General features: G+C 35.0%; 1 protein-coding gene across 1 annotated transcript in view; it reads right to left on the reverse strand.

Moving 5' to 3' along the window:
• Positions 1-9,125: 9,125 nt before the first annotated feature.
• Positions 9,126-14,871, reverse strand: part of LOC137402278 (uncharacterized) — a 63,921-nt gene continuing 58,175 nt past the window's right edge. The window contains exon 11 of the mRNA XM_068088773.1: positions 9,126-9,153. Within this exon, the coding sequence (XP_067944874.1) occupies positions 9,126-9,153 (28 nt within the window). The remainder of the gene's footprint in view (positions 9,154-14,871) is intronic.

Genomic DNA, 14,871 nt, shown 5'->3' on the forward strand with positions numbered 1-14,871 from the left:
ACATTGTCAAGCGTTGAAAAGCCCTTAACTGTACATCTATTTTGAAAATAATCATCCAGATGACTGTGTGAGGTTTGTCTGGTCAAAGTTAAATTGCTCACCATTTGTTTTTTTTACAGCAAAGTACTATTTTGGCAGTGACAAGCGCTATGTGCATCAGCATGGAGAAACTAAATCGTAAAAAGTTGAAAAAAAATATAGCCGTGCATGGGTATCGAACACACAGCTTTTCCCATATTTACTGTTGGCCTTTTATGTTAAGAGTACAGAGTACATAAAGGTTTTTTTCACAGATTCGTAGAACCCAATTTGTTCATCGATTGTATCCGCTAAACATATTGTCAAGCTTTGAAAAGCAATTAACTGTACATCTATTTTAAAAATAATCATTCAATTGACCGTATGAAAATTGTTTTGTCAAAATTAAATTGCTAACAATTTGTTTTTCTCGGCAAACAACTACTTTGGCAATTATCAGCGCTATGTGCATCAGCATGTAGGAACTAAATTCAGACGCATTGGAATAAGATATTGCGGTGCATGGGTATCGAACACCCAGCTTTTTGCATATTTAATGTTTGCCTTTTTCATTAATACAATGTCTTTATTCCAAGCACATCATAACGCGGCTCTTGGCTTTACTATATAAATATGTATTATAGATAATAACTGAAATCTGTTTGCTCCAATGTTTTGTGCGCCCATAAGAGCTCATCACAAGAAAATAGCATTTAGGCAACTTGTTTGAAAGCTTCTAAAGTTGTTTGTCATTTTGTTTTTCACGGCAAAAAACTATTTTGGCAATTATCAGCGCTATGTGCATCAGCATGTAGGAACTAAATCCAAAAGCGTTGGAAAAAAATAATGCGATGCATGGGTATCGAACACCCAGCTTTTTGCATATTTAATGTTTGCCTTTTTTTATTAATACAGTGGCTTTATTCAAAGCACATCATAACGCGGCTCTTGGCTTAACCAGATAAATACTGTATTATAGACAATAACCAAAATATGTTTGCTCCAAATTTTTGTGCGCCCATAAAAGCTCATTACAACAAAGTAGCATTTAGGCAACTTGTTTAAAAGCTTCTAGAGTTATTTGCCAATTTGTTTTTCACGGCAAACAACTATTTTGGCAATTATCAGCGCTATGTGCATCAGCATGTAGGAACTAAATCCAGAAGCGTTGGATAAAGATATTGCGTTGCATGGATATCGAACACACAGCTTTTCCCATATTTACTGTTGACCTTTTTTGTTAAGAGTACAGAGTACGAAAAGGTTTTTTTCGCAGATTCGTAGAACCCTATTTGTTCACCGATTATATCCGCTAAACATATTGTCAAGCTTTGAAAAGCCATTAACTGTACATCTATTTTAAAAATAATCATTCAATTGACCGTATGAAGTTTGTTTTGTCAAAATTAAATTGCTAACAATTTGTTTTTCATGGCAAACAACTATTTTGGCAGTTACCAGCGCTACGTGCATCAGCATGTAAAAACTGAATCCAAAAGAGTTGGAAAAAAATATTGCCTTGCATGGATATCGCACACACAGCTTTTCCCATATTTACTGTTGACCTTTTTTGTTAAGAGTACAGAGTACGAAAAGGTTTTTTTCGCAGATTCGTAGAACCCTATTTGTTCATCGATTAAATCCGCTAAACATATTGACAAGCTTTGAAAAGCCATTAACTGTACATCTATTTTAAAAATAATCTTTCAATTGACCGTATGAAGTTTGTTTTGTCAAAATTAAATTGCTAACAAATTGTTTTTCACGGCAAACAACTATTTTGGCAATTATCAGCGCTATGTGCATCAGCATGTAGCAACCAAATCCAAAAGCGTTGGAAAAAAATATTGCGGTACATGGGTATCGAACACCCTGCTTTTTGCTTATTTAATGTTTGCCTTTTTCATTAATGCAGTGTCTTTATTCTAAGCACATCATGACGCGGCTCTTTGCTTTACTATATAAATACTGTATTATAGAAAATAACCGAAATCTGTTTGCTTCAATTTTTTTGTGCGCCTTATAGCGCTCATCACAACAAGGTAGCATTTAGGCAACTTTTTGAAAACTTTTAAGTTATCTGTCAATATGTTTTTCACGACAAATAACTATTTTGGCAATTATCAGCGCTATGTGCATCAGCATGTAGGAACTAAATCCAGAAGCGTTGGAAAAGATGTTGCGGTGCATGGGTTTCGAACACACAGCTTTTTGCATTTATGATTTTAGCCTTTTTTATTAAAACAATGACTTTATTTTAAACAAAACATGATGCGACTCTAGGTTCCACTATAAAAATATGGTATCACAGAAAATAACAGAAAACTGTTCGCTTCAAACTTTTTGTGCGACTTTAAGAGCTCATCACAATGAAGTAGCAATTATGCAAATTTTTTGAAAGCCTTTAAAGTTACCACAAATGTTTTAAAAACTTGGTTACTGTAGCGATTTGTGAATCTAAGATGTCTTGTTGCTTGCTATGAACAAACTCTTTTCGAAAACTCTGTTCATAGTTGCACTTTCCTATAATATTTCTAAATATTGATCTACATTTTCTGACTGACCTTTCAAGAAATATCTTTTAATTACATTCAAACAAACCTTTTTGTACTCTGACTTCCGATTGTGTGAACAGGGCTAGTAAGTGTCTACATTTTTACAAGGCTTCTCAGTCAACAGAGTATATACCATATAGTTTAGACTGAAAAGTGACTAAACTATTTAAATTTCAACAACTTGTCCAATGTTGCTTGTGTAAATTTTTATTAAATGTTAGAGCTGTTAGTAAGGAATTTATATAATATGATTTATGCTATTTGAACCTTGTTCTGTGACAGGTTTTAGATTGCCATAAGTTTCTTTGGCATTGACAATTTTTAAAGTAGGTCAGATGATCAATTGCAGAATAACAACAAGATTGGTGTTTCATACTTTTTCATAGCAGTTTTTAAATGAGCAGCGCAGGCGCCAGCGAGTCAGTTTAATTATTTTTGGCATCAGGCCTGTGTTACACAATCTCACTTACTCATTAATGCGTCAAAACTACCGCTAATCTTTAGCGGAACCTGTCGTCTGCAAAACTTTCTCCTTTTGATGTGAGTAATCTGTCTCAAATTCCTCAAGCCAAGACTTTCATTGAAAGTTGCGAGTTTAAACCGCACTAAATAGAACCCAATATATTCATCGTTTATATCTGCTACACACATTGTCAAGCATTGAAAAGCCCTTAACTGCACATCTATTCTGAAACTAATCATCCAGATGACTGTGTGAGGTTTGCCTGGTCAAAGTTAAATTGCTCACCATTTATTTTTTACAGCAAAGAACTATTTTGGCAGTTGCAAGCGCTACATGTATGTGCATCAGCATGTACAGTAGAAACTGAATCAAAAAGAGTTGAAGAAAAATATTGCCGTGCATGGATATCGCACACACAGCTTTTCCCATATTTACTGTTGACCTTTTTTGTTAAGAGTACAGAGTACGAAAAGGTTTTTTTCGCAGATTCGTAGAACCCTATTTGTTCATCGATTATATCCGCTAAACATATTGTCAAGCTTTGAAAAGCCATTAACTGTACATCTATTTTAAAAATAATCATTCAATTGACCGTATGAAGTTTGTTTTGTCAAAATTAAATTGCTAACAAATTGTTTTTCACGGCAAACAACTATTTTGGCAAATATCAGCGCTATGTGCATCAGCATTTAGGAACTAAATTCAGACGCATTGGAATAAGATATTGCGGTGCATGGGTATCGAACACCCAGCTTTTCGCATTTTTAATGTTTGCCTTTTTCATTAATACAATGTCTTTATTCCAAGCACATCATAACGCGGCTCTTGGCTTTACTATATAAATACTGTATTATAGATAATAACCGAAAGCTGTTTGCTTCAATTCTTTTGTGCGCCTTTAAGCGCTCATCACAACAAAGTAGCATTTAGGCAACTTTTTGAAAGCTTTTCAAGTTATCTGTCAATTTGTTTTTCACAGCAAACAACTGTTTTGGCAATTATCAGCGCTATGCGCATCAGCATGTAGGAACTAAATCCAGAAGCGTTGGAAAAATATGTTGCGGTGCATGGGTATCGAACACATAGCTTTTTGCAGTTTTAATATTTGCTTTTTTCATTAATACAATGTCTTTATTTCAAGCACACCATGATGAGACTCTTGGTTCCACTATAAAATACGGTATCACAGAAAATAACAGAAAACTGTTCGCTTCAAACCTCTTGTGCCACTTTAAGAGCTCATCACAATGAAGTAGCGATTATGCAAAAAGTTTGAAAGCTTTTAAAGTTACCACAAATGTTTTAAAAACTTGGTTACTGTAGCGATTTGTGAATCTGAGACGTCTTGTTGTTTGCTAGGAGCAAACTCTTTTCGAAAACTCTGTTCATAGTTGCACTTTCATATTATATCTCTAAATATTGATCTACATTTTCTGACTGACCTTTCAAGAATTATCTTTTAATTACATTCAAACAAACCTTTTTGTATTCTGACTTCCGATCGTGTGAACAGGGCTAATTAGTGTCTACATTTTACAAAGCTCCTCACTCAACAGAGTATATACCATATAGTTTAGACCGAAAAGTGACTAAACTATTTAAATTTCAGCAACTTGTCCAATGTTTCTTGGGTAAATTTTTATTAAATGTTATAGCTATTAGTAATCAATTTATATAACTTGATTTATGCTATTTGAACCTTGTTCTGTGACAGGTTTTAGATTGCCATAAGTTTCTTTGGCATTGGCAATTTTCAAAGTAGGTCAGATGATCAAATGCAGAATAACAAGGTTGGTGTTTCATACTTTTTCATAACAGTTTTTAATTGAGCAGCGCAGGCGCCAGCGAGTCAGTTTAATTATTTTTGGCATCAGGCCTATGTTACACAATCTCACTTACTCGTTAATGTGCCAACACTACCGCTAATCTTTAGCGGAACCAGTCGTCTGCAAAACTTTCTCCTTTGGATGTGAGTAATCTGTCTCAAATTCCTCAAGCCAAGACTTTCATTGAAAGGTGCGAGTTTTAACCGCACTGAATAGAACCCAATTTATTCATCGTTTATATCTGCTACACACATTGTCAAGCGTTGAAAAGCCCTTAACTGCACATCTATTTTAAAAATAATTATCCAGATGACTGTGTGAGGTTTGTCTGGTCAAAGTTAAATTGCTCACCATTTGTTTTTTACAGCAAAGAACTATTTTGGCAGTTACAAGCGCTTTGTGCATCAGCATGTAGAAAATAAATCCAAAAGAGTTGAAAAAAAATATTGCCGCGCATGGATATCAAACACACAGCTTTTCCCATATTTACCGTTGACCTATTTTATTAAGAGTACAGAGTTCGAAAAGGTTTTTTTCACAGATTCGTAGAACCCACTTTGTTCATCGATTATATCCGCTAAACATATTGTCAAGCTTTGAAAAGCCATGAACTGTACATCTATTTTAAAAATAATCATTCAATTGATCGTATGAAGTTTTTTTTGTCAAAATTCACTTGCTAACAATTTGTTTTTCACGGCAAACAACTATTTTGGCAATTATCAGCGCTATGTGCATCAGCATGTAGGAACTAAATCAAAAAGCGTTGGAAAAAAATAATGCAGTGCATGGGTATCGAACACCCAGCTTTTTGCATATTTAATGTTTGCCTTTTTCATTAATACAGTGTCTTTATTCCAAGCACATCATAACGCGGCTCTTGGCTTTACTATATAAATACTGTATTATAGATAATAACCGAAATCTGTTTGCTCCAATTTTTTGTGCGCCCATAAGAGCTCATCACAACAAAGTAGCATTTAGGCAACTTGTTTAAAAGCTTCTTGAGTTATTTGTCAATTTGTTTTTCACGGCAAACAATCATTTTGGCAATTATCGGCGCTAAATGCATCAGCATGTAGGAACTAAATTCAAAAGCGTTGGAAAAAGAGAATGCGGTGCATGGGTACCGAACACCCAGCTTCTTGCATATTTAATGTTTGCCTTTTTTATTAATGCAATGTCTTTATTCCAAGCACATCATAACGCGACTCTTGGCTTTACTATATAAATACTGTATTATAGATAATAACCGAAATCTGTTTGCTTCAATTTTTTTGTCCGCCTTTAAGCGCTCATCACAACAAAGCAGCATTTAGGCAACTTTTTGAAAGCTTTTAAGTTATCTGTCAATTTGTCTTTCACGGCAAACAACTATTTTGGCAATTATCAGCGCTATGTGCATCAGCATGTAAGAACTAAATCCAAAAGCGATGGAAAAAGATATTGCGGTGCATGGGTTTCGAACACATAGCTTTTTACAATCTCACTTACTCATTAATGTGCCAACACTACCGCTAATCTATAGCGGAACCAGTCGTCTGCAAAATTTTCTCCTTTTGATGTGAGTAATCTGTCTGAAATTCCTCAAGCCTAGACTTTCATTGAAAGTTGCGAGTTTAAAACGCACTGAATAGAACCTAAATTATTCATCGTTTCTATCTGCTACATACATTGTCAAGCTTTGAAAAGCCCTTAACTGCACATCTGTTTTAAAAATAATCATCCAGATGACTGTGTGAGGTTTGTCTGGTCAATGTTAAATTGCTCACCATTTGTTTTTTTACAGCAAAGAACTATTTTGGCGGTTACAAGCGCTATGTGCATCAGCATGTAGGAACTTAATCCAAAAGGGTTAAAAAAATATTGCCGTGCATGGGTATCGAGCACACAGCTTTTCCCATATTTACTGTTGGCCTTTTTTGTTAGGAGTACAGAGTACGAAATGGTTTTTTCACAGACTCGTAGAACCCAATTTGTTCATCGATTATATCCGCTAAACATATTGTCCAGCTTTGAAAAGCCATTAACCGTACATTTATTTCAAAAATAATCATTCGATTGACCGTATGAAGTTTGTTTCGTCAAAATTAAATTGCTAACATTTTGTTTATCACGGCAAACAGCTATTTTGGCAAATATCAGAGCTATGTGCATCAGCATGTAGGAACTAAAATCAGAAGCGTTGGAAAAAGATATTGTCGTGCATGGGTATCGAACACGCAGCTTTTTGCGTATTTAATGTTTGCCTTTTTCGTTAATACAATGTCTTTATTCCAAGCACACCTTGATGCGACTCTTGGTTTCACTATAAAACCACAGTATCACAGAAAATAACAGAAAGCTGTTTGCTTCGATTCTTCTATGCGCCTTTGTAAGCTCATCACAACAAAGTAGCACTTATTCAACTTTTTTGAAAGCTTTTAAAGCTACCACAAATACTTAAAACGTTTGGTTATTGTAGCGAATTGTGAACCTGATATGTCCTGCGGTTTGCAATGATTAAACTATGTATGAAAACTCTGTTTATAGTTGCACTTTTCTATTACATCTCTAAATATTGACCTAAACTGTCTGATCGACCTGTCAAGAACTATCTTTTAATTACATTTACACAATCTTTTTTCGACTCTGACTATACCAAATAGTCAGAGTCCAAGCAAATAGCAAATATCATATGTGTCAGTCAGTCACTATAATCCCTCTGGCACCAGTCGTCTGCCAGACAATCTCACCTAGTCACTAATTAGTCTAATCTATTGACTCAAGTTTTGACTCAAACTCACACTTGAACTCTAATCTCCTCTCAATAGAACTCTATTTTTCTCCCTTAGGCTGGAATCATATAAAAGACAGCGCTGAGCTAATTGAGATTCACATCATCATTGGACTTGGAGAGGGAACGTGCTTCGAGGAAGGGTTCGTCAAAACCCTGTAGTGTCAAAGTGTCGATAATGTACAATTATTTTACCGCGTGAGCTCAATTGCATACTTATAACGTCGGCATAAGTTATTTAAGCGGATCGTTAGTTTAGTGCTCCAGATCAACGCAGGATAATTTCTACAATACAGCTTACACTTTGTAATTTTCAACGACGGAGTTCATGACTAAGGTGTCTAAGGTTGGTAAGTTTTATTTTGTTGTTCTTCGCTTCGCCTTTGTATGTGATAATTTTTTAATTCAAGTTTTACGTTTTGCAGGGATTTTTAATCATTTTCTTTGGTTTTAATGGCACAATTAGTAGTTTTGGTGTTCTGGTGAAAATTTGAGAAAAGAGTTAAAGTAAATGATATATAAGACATACAGTTACCTAATTAGAAAGACCGCAAGCAAAAATAGATGCTGGAAAACTAAAAACGTGTGTTTGCTTTCCCTTTGTGACAGGAAGCTTTGAAGATTCAGTTTTGGTGTCTTGTCAATGTTTGCTTTTATTATTGGTTTTAGTGTCTTGGTTGGGCTGTCGGTTTTAGGTTTTGGCTTCCACTTCGCTTGTTAGGTGTCGGTGTAGTGCCTGCTTGACTTCTTGTTCCTTAGGTTTTATTGCTCGGTTGTTTCAGTTCATTTATGGCATGTGTTTGTTTGAACTTTAGTTTCCCATATAGCTTGTGCCAATTAGTTGTAGTGGTCAGGTGTTTATATTTCGATTTTAATGTGCGGTCTTTCTATATAGGTTTTAGTTTTTGGAAATGAATGTAAGTTTTTTCTCTTCTCAATTTCTTACCAGACCAGTTTCTGACAAACCATTATAAAGATGTTTAAACATTGATGAAATGCTACAACAATTTAATTAAGTCTTCAATGTTTGCCTTATTTAAAATAGTCAGAAAATTCTATCAAAAAATGTCTTTAGCCAATTTCAAGCTTGGTAATTTTTTAGATTTTACCAATCATTGTTTTATCTCATCACCAGCCTATTTGATATTTGTATTAGTTGAGGAAAGTTTCGCAGAAGAGGAAAGGTGACTTGAAGCTCAAAAGAACTCTATACAGATATACAGATGAAAAGTATTTTCACAAGAAGGCCAGTAGCACAGAACCTTTTACCCCATCGTCAACAGCCAAAGAATGCAACAGACTAGCTCAGCATAAACCTAATCATCTAGAAAGAAAGCGACGTGTTCTATTACAAGCAACACACCGGACAACTCGAAACAGGGCGTCAGATAAAGTCTCAAGTCAATATTCTCTACGAGAGTTCAATGCTAAGTTCATTTACATGAAAAAGATGGTGCTTTTGCTAGAAAAGATGACAAGATAAACCACTACGTCAATCCATCATCAGCAGCACGCCTAAAAGCAAACAGAACTAACCGGTTAACCAATAACCTGCTGTTAAACCGATTGACTGCTTGACATAATTTATATGTAGTCTTGCAATTTTGGTGATTGCAAAAAAGAAGACCTATTACAGTATACTCGAGCCAGATTTGCGTGTGAGAATGGAATTACCACGGCTGAAAATTGACAGCAATGCATACTGGAAACAATAGTGCAGTCTCAAGTAAGCCTTTCCTACAAAGTGATTGAAGAAGTCAGCTAGGTAAGCAACGCTTTATGTACATGTATATTGGAATGTTAAACAATATTTTTAGATCAAGTATTCTCACTTTCACAAAAAAAAACAATGCAAAAGCCTTTTGCTTGTTGCTTAAGATAAAAATTTTCTTTGAGTACAATAATTTTGTCACACTGCATGACAGAGCTGATGAAAAATGTGGCTGGCAACTTGCCATTCCGTTTTATTAAGACTTGCATAAAATTAGTGTTGTTTGAAATGTTTACGTGTTTACTTGTTAAATGTTTACGTTCAAAAGGTTTGATAGTTTTACTAAGTTAACCATTTTGCTATTGTTTTACTAAAACACCAAATCATTGCTGTAAAGATGGCGTGGCTGACCCTTTTTCTTTGTCAGGTTGAAAAATGGTGTGTCAATCTACCACAAAGGATAGTTATTCAATGCTTTTTCTCAGTTTTTTTAATTCAAAACTTTTTTTCAGAATTGTTTGCTACAATGTATCTCATTTATTTTATCCAAAGATCGAGGTAGCCCGGTGCCTTCGTCGATCGACGAAGGCACCGCAGGCCAATCAGCAATGAAAAGTTAATCTAAGCGCCAAGAACCGCGGGTAGTTGGTGGCGGTCAATGCAAGAGTTCATCAGTGTTAAACTTTTGCGAAGAGCCACAGGCGAAACCTTCCCCAAATGCACTGTACATGTGAAGGTCAGGATTTTTAAAACGGCAGGGTGAGCAAAGACTTTCATGCAATAATTTGTGATATTATAAAAAAATTGGAACCCGCTCATTAGAAAATGCTAGGAATTTTAACAGTTAAACTTTGTTTTATTGCTGCAGAAAATATTTAGTACAACAAAAGGAGGATTTTATTAAATATGTTGTATATTGTTTTGCAGGTTTTTTTATTTTTTATTGCAAGCTTCTTGTTGTAAATAAACGTAATTGTTGTTTTTGATAAACTCTCTTTGGGAAGAATGTTTTTAAAGTAGATGGTTGGTAGTCCGGTGTTTGTGACGCTGAATTGTAAATTTTTTTTTACTTTACATACATGTAAATATTGTAATGAGCCCATTTTAATGTTTTTTTGGTCAGTGAAATGGCTGTAGCATTTCTCATGACAGTTGATAGTGATACCATCATGAAATGTATTGGTGATGGTAAAAGTTGATGATGCTTTCAGTCCCTTAGAAGATCTTTGCAAATACATGTAGAGCCTGGATAATACCCTTTGTCACTCAATATAATAGTTAATATATTGCTGAGCAAGTTACTTAGCAATGCTGAGTTGCTTTGATGATAGAACAATCAAGTAACAGTTGTCATTTTCTGATATCAGACAGTGAAAAGCATATGAGGTAGCAGCCTTTTTACTAGTTCAACTTGCAAGCATGCATGCAGCCTACGCACTCAGGCCTGTATTCCTCGGTTGCGAGTGGGGGCTGCAAATTTTAGGCGACTAGTTATGAACACTTGGGGGTTTATGGGGTGGTGTTAGCCTCCCTTTTTAACAGGATACGGAGCAGCGCCCCAGAGCTGTGGACCTTTTAGCCATCAACAACCATGAAAGTATGCATAAATACAATCAATTGTAAGCATCAAAATCTACATAAATATATTGATTGTGGTTTATGGTTGGCAAAACATTTTCTTTATTCAACAAACGATATAAAACTCGTGACATACAGCTTTCACACATGTTTCTGTAAAAACATTGAAAAAACAAGAGTTATTACTTCGTTATTGCAATAGCGTTGGTTCTGTCAATGTGTCCATGGCAGAAATCTTTCACAACTGAGTCTGTAGCTAGATGCATTTCAACATCTTTATATATGTGAAATATTAGAAGATTATTTAGACGAGCCTGCCCCATAGTGCTCCTCATCAATGTTTTAATTTGCTTCAATGCAAAAAAGATCTCTCACTCACTGCATTAGTCGCAGGCAGTACTAGATTAGTGAGCCTCATAGCTAGTTGCACTAGAGCCCTATAAGCGCTCGTAATTAGTACAGTCATACTTCGACTTACGAGCTTAATGCGTTCCGAGACTGAGCTCGTATGTCAATTTACTCGCATGCTGGTGCAATTTAATTATATATAGAACAATTAAATATATATTGACCGATTTCCGTACTTTAAAAAATGCAAATAAAATGCTCAAAACAAGTTATTGTAACAGAAAGAACATGTTGGTTATTGTCCTAACTTACCACATGCTTTCAAAAAGCAACCAATAAAAAATAACGCAAGGAAATGTGATAAATTAAAATGTAAAATTATATACATACAAAAGCAGTTGACTTTGATAAATTTGAATTTTATCAAAGTCTTAAAAGACAAACTTAGAAGCAAATCTAAAAGCAAACTTTCATTTTTAACTTATCGCAATTAAAAGTTCTTTGGCATTTATATTTTGAAGTTTCGCGCTGGTTAGCTTATTTTTCTTTTGTTTCGCTTTCACGACCAGCCGGCCGTTTTAAGATGAACCTATCTAAGGACGTTTGCCTTTGTCGCCCTTTCAACGTGTTATGATTAGGACGAACACAGGTGTCGTCACAAAGGTTTAATGCACGACCACTAGCCAACTTGTCTGAATGTCCATTTTTATAGTTTTCATAGATAGCCTTTTCAAATAGCGTCGTTTCAGTTACGCTCTCACCGGCCAATTGTTCATCTTTTATCCGATGCATCAGCGGTCTTTCTATCAGCGGTCGTGAAGATCGCTGCGCCAGTTAGAAACTATGGTTATTCCTTTTGCGAGCTAAATGTCCTGAATATAATCCTTCTGTTTGATAATTGTGGATGTATTTCTGTCATATTGCTGAGGTAGCTCAATCACGCATACACGTTTCGCATATTTTTCAATAATTTTCTGTTTAATATCAATTGTTATCATTTGCTTTTTCTTTGCATTATTTTTTCATTTTACTGGCAAACTTTCGGTTCGGTCTACGTGCAGTACTTTTAATTCACATAATTCTGCACTGAAAAGCACGCACAAAAAATGGTACAAAAGTATAACCTGAGCAGTTGAAAAATACAGAGTGATGATGTTCTCATAAAACACCTCCGGCATACTTGGCAACTGACTCACGTGCTTGCATCTCAAACATGGCTCGTATGTTAGTTCTAAAACTTGCTTAAAAGCTGGCTCGTTTCTCAAGTGTCTCGTACGTTGGAGCACTCGTAAGTTGAAGTATTACTTCAGTTGGAAGTTCCAAGTAAATGAGCTTAGACTGCAATTCTTAGTACTTAGCCATTAAAAACCACTAAAAGGTTGGGGCGGCTCATCCGCTCAGCTGCTCCAGGGAATACGGGCCTGTACTCAATACATTCTTTAATAATGACAAACCAGATCACTCATAGTTCAACAGGGCGAAGTAATTATGAAATCATGAATGTGCGGTGTGAAATAGTAGAACTATATTTTCAACATTTTCACTAGAAATGACAAGTTTTTAGCTTCCAAGAGCTTTAGTTTAGTTAATGAATGTTTCATTAATCATTTTGAAGTGATCAAAAAAACTTTTGCTGACCGTTTTCTGATATTTTACAATTCAGCATCACAGGCACTGGACTAACACAAATCTCATGTTTTAGAAAGAAATATCATAATTTAAAGTCCAACAGTTGGCATGTTTTATCACTGTAACATAATGAGGTTGTGGCAGCAGAGCAGAGGGCAATGTTCAACCTCTGACATAACTACATCTAAATAATATCATGTCTTTATCAAAGTTTGTACACAAGTTCTGTTCTCGTACATTTCAATGCCCATGTTCAAGGTGATGTCTAAGACCAATGCCCATACTCATGTAAACCTTTATGTTCATTATACCTTTCATGTATGAGAATTACACCTCAAATATTATATGGTAATATGCAACAATATAAAAATAAAAAGGGGAGGTAATCACCCTACAGTAATCCTATTCAAAACATCCTAGAGTACATAATGCGCATTCAAGTATGGAACAGAGATTCCATGCTTTAGATAGAAATATCACGATTTAAAACAAAACAGTTGGCATGTTCTTTTCATTTTAGCAAAATAAGGCAGTGGAGCAAAGGGTAAAGTCTAATTTATGACAACACTACATCTTAATAATCAGTTTACGATCACACAGTCAGTCATTTAGCTAAGAAAGTTGATAAAAGATAAAATATGATGATAATAATAATGATACTGTTAGTATAACTTCACTGTAGAGTAGTCACTCTTGATGAAACCTGATCATGAATATTGTTATATGATGATTAATACAAATGTTGTCCTTATTTCTCATTCAGTTTATAGAAGAGAAGGTTTTGAGTCCAACAACAAATTACAACCAAGGTGTCACCAGTAACACTCAGGCTATAGATAGGGTTGAAGAGACCACCAATACTATCACCTCTCATCTCTGATACTTTCTCGCCTGTAATAAAAGTATATGAATATCTTGATTATTACTGCTGTTTGCTAGCGAGTAGTCGCATTGTCAGAAAGCAACAAACACAGCTTATAGATTGTGGGTGGGTGTGACGGAGTCACACCCACCACAATCTACAATCTTACGCGTCTATTTTATCGGCATCGTAATGCTGCAACTTTGAGCATTGATATCTCAAAACATAGCATAAAAATATGTTTAATTTTTTAAACTTAGCTTGAACGATTGCATATCATCCTCTGATAAAAATGATGAGCTTTTGGTCCGCTATGATGGTTGAAAAATGCTGTAGAAATTTTTCGCGCCTTATGACGGGAATTGTAAGTCACATGATCAGATAATGTTAGTTTCAGTTCAAGTTTGATCTATCGCAAACAGCAAACATGCTTTCTCATACTAAACTTGTTAATTTCAATTCGTCACAATGTCTAATGCGCCACATAGTGTTTGTGCAGCTGCCAAGCTGAGAAACACCTTTTTTGGCCAAGAGCTGAGAAAAGACAAGACCTTCAACGGGCGTTGAGCAACTGGGTGAAGCTGGATGTGACAAACTTTATTTATTCGCCTGCTTACTCTTACCTTTGTTTTTGCCATTTCAGAGACGACATGTTTCCTAACCTGTTTGCATACTCCACATGTCACCAAAGTCATGAACTACTTGCATTAGTAGTTGTAACTCGGGTTATTTTCTAGTATTCTCCTAATACTAATGTATTAATCTATATTTAGTATAACAATATTAATGTCATTTAATTGTAATATGATATTATTAGTATTTTATATTTTTAATTACATGTATTATTCTTATTATAATAACAAAACTAATTCATACTGCATATCGATCTGTAAAACGTAATATATCAGTATATAATTTATAAAATAATGTCGTTTCACGATTAATTTCGCTAAATTTCTTAACCTCACTCACTTATAGATATGCTATATACAATAATTATTGTCATTTTCTGGTATCATCTTTAATAGCATACTAATATTATTAGATGATTATTATTAGTATTAGATGATGAAGAGTTTGTGCCACCCACTGAAGACTGGGAAGA

Source organism: Watersipora subatra, chromosome 8 (assembly GCF_963576615.1).
Source record: "Watersipora subatra chromosome 8, tzWatSuba1.1, whole genome shotgun sequence".
NCBI lineage: Eukaryota > Metazoa > Bryozoa > Gymnolaemata > Cheilostomatida > Watersiporidae > Watersipora > Watersipora subatra.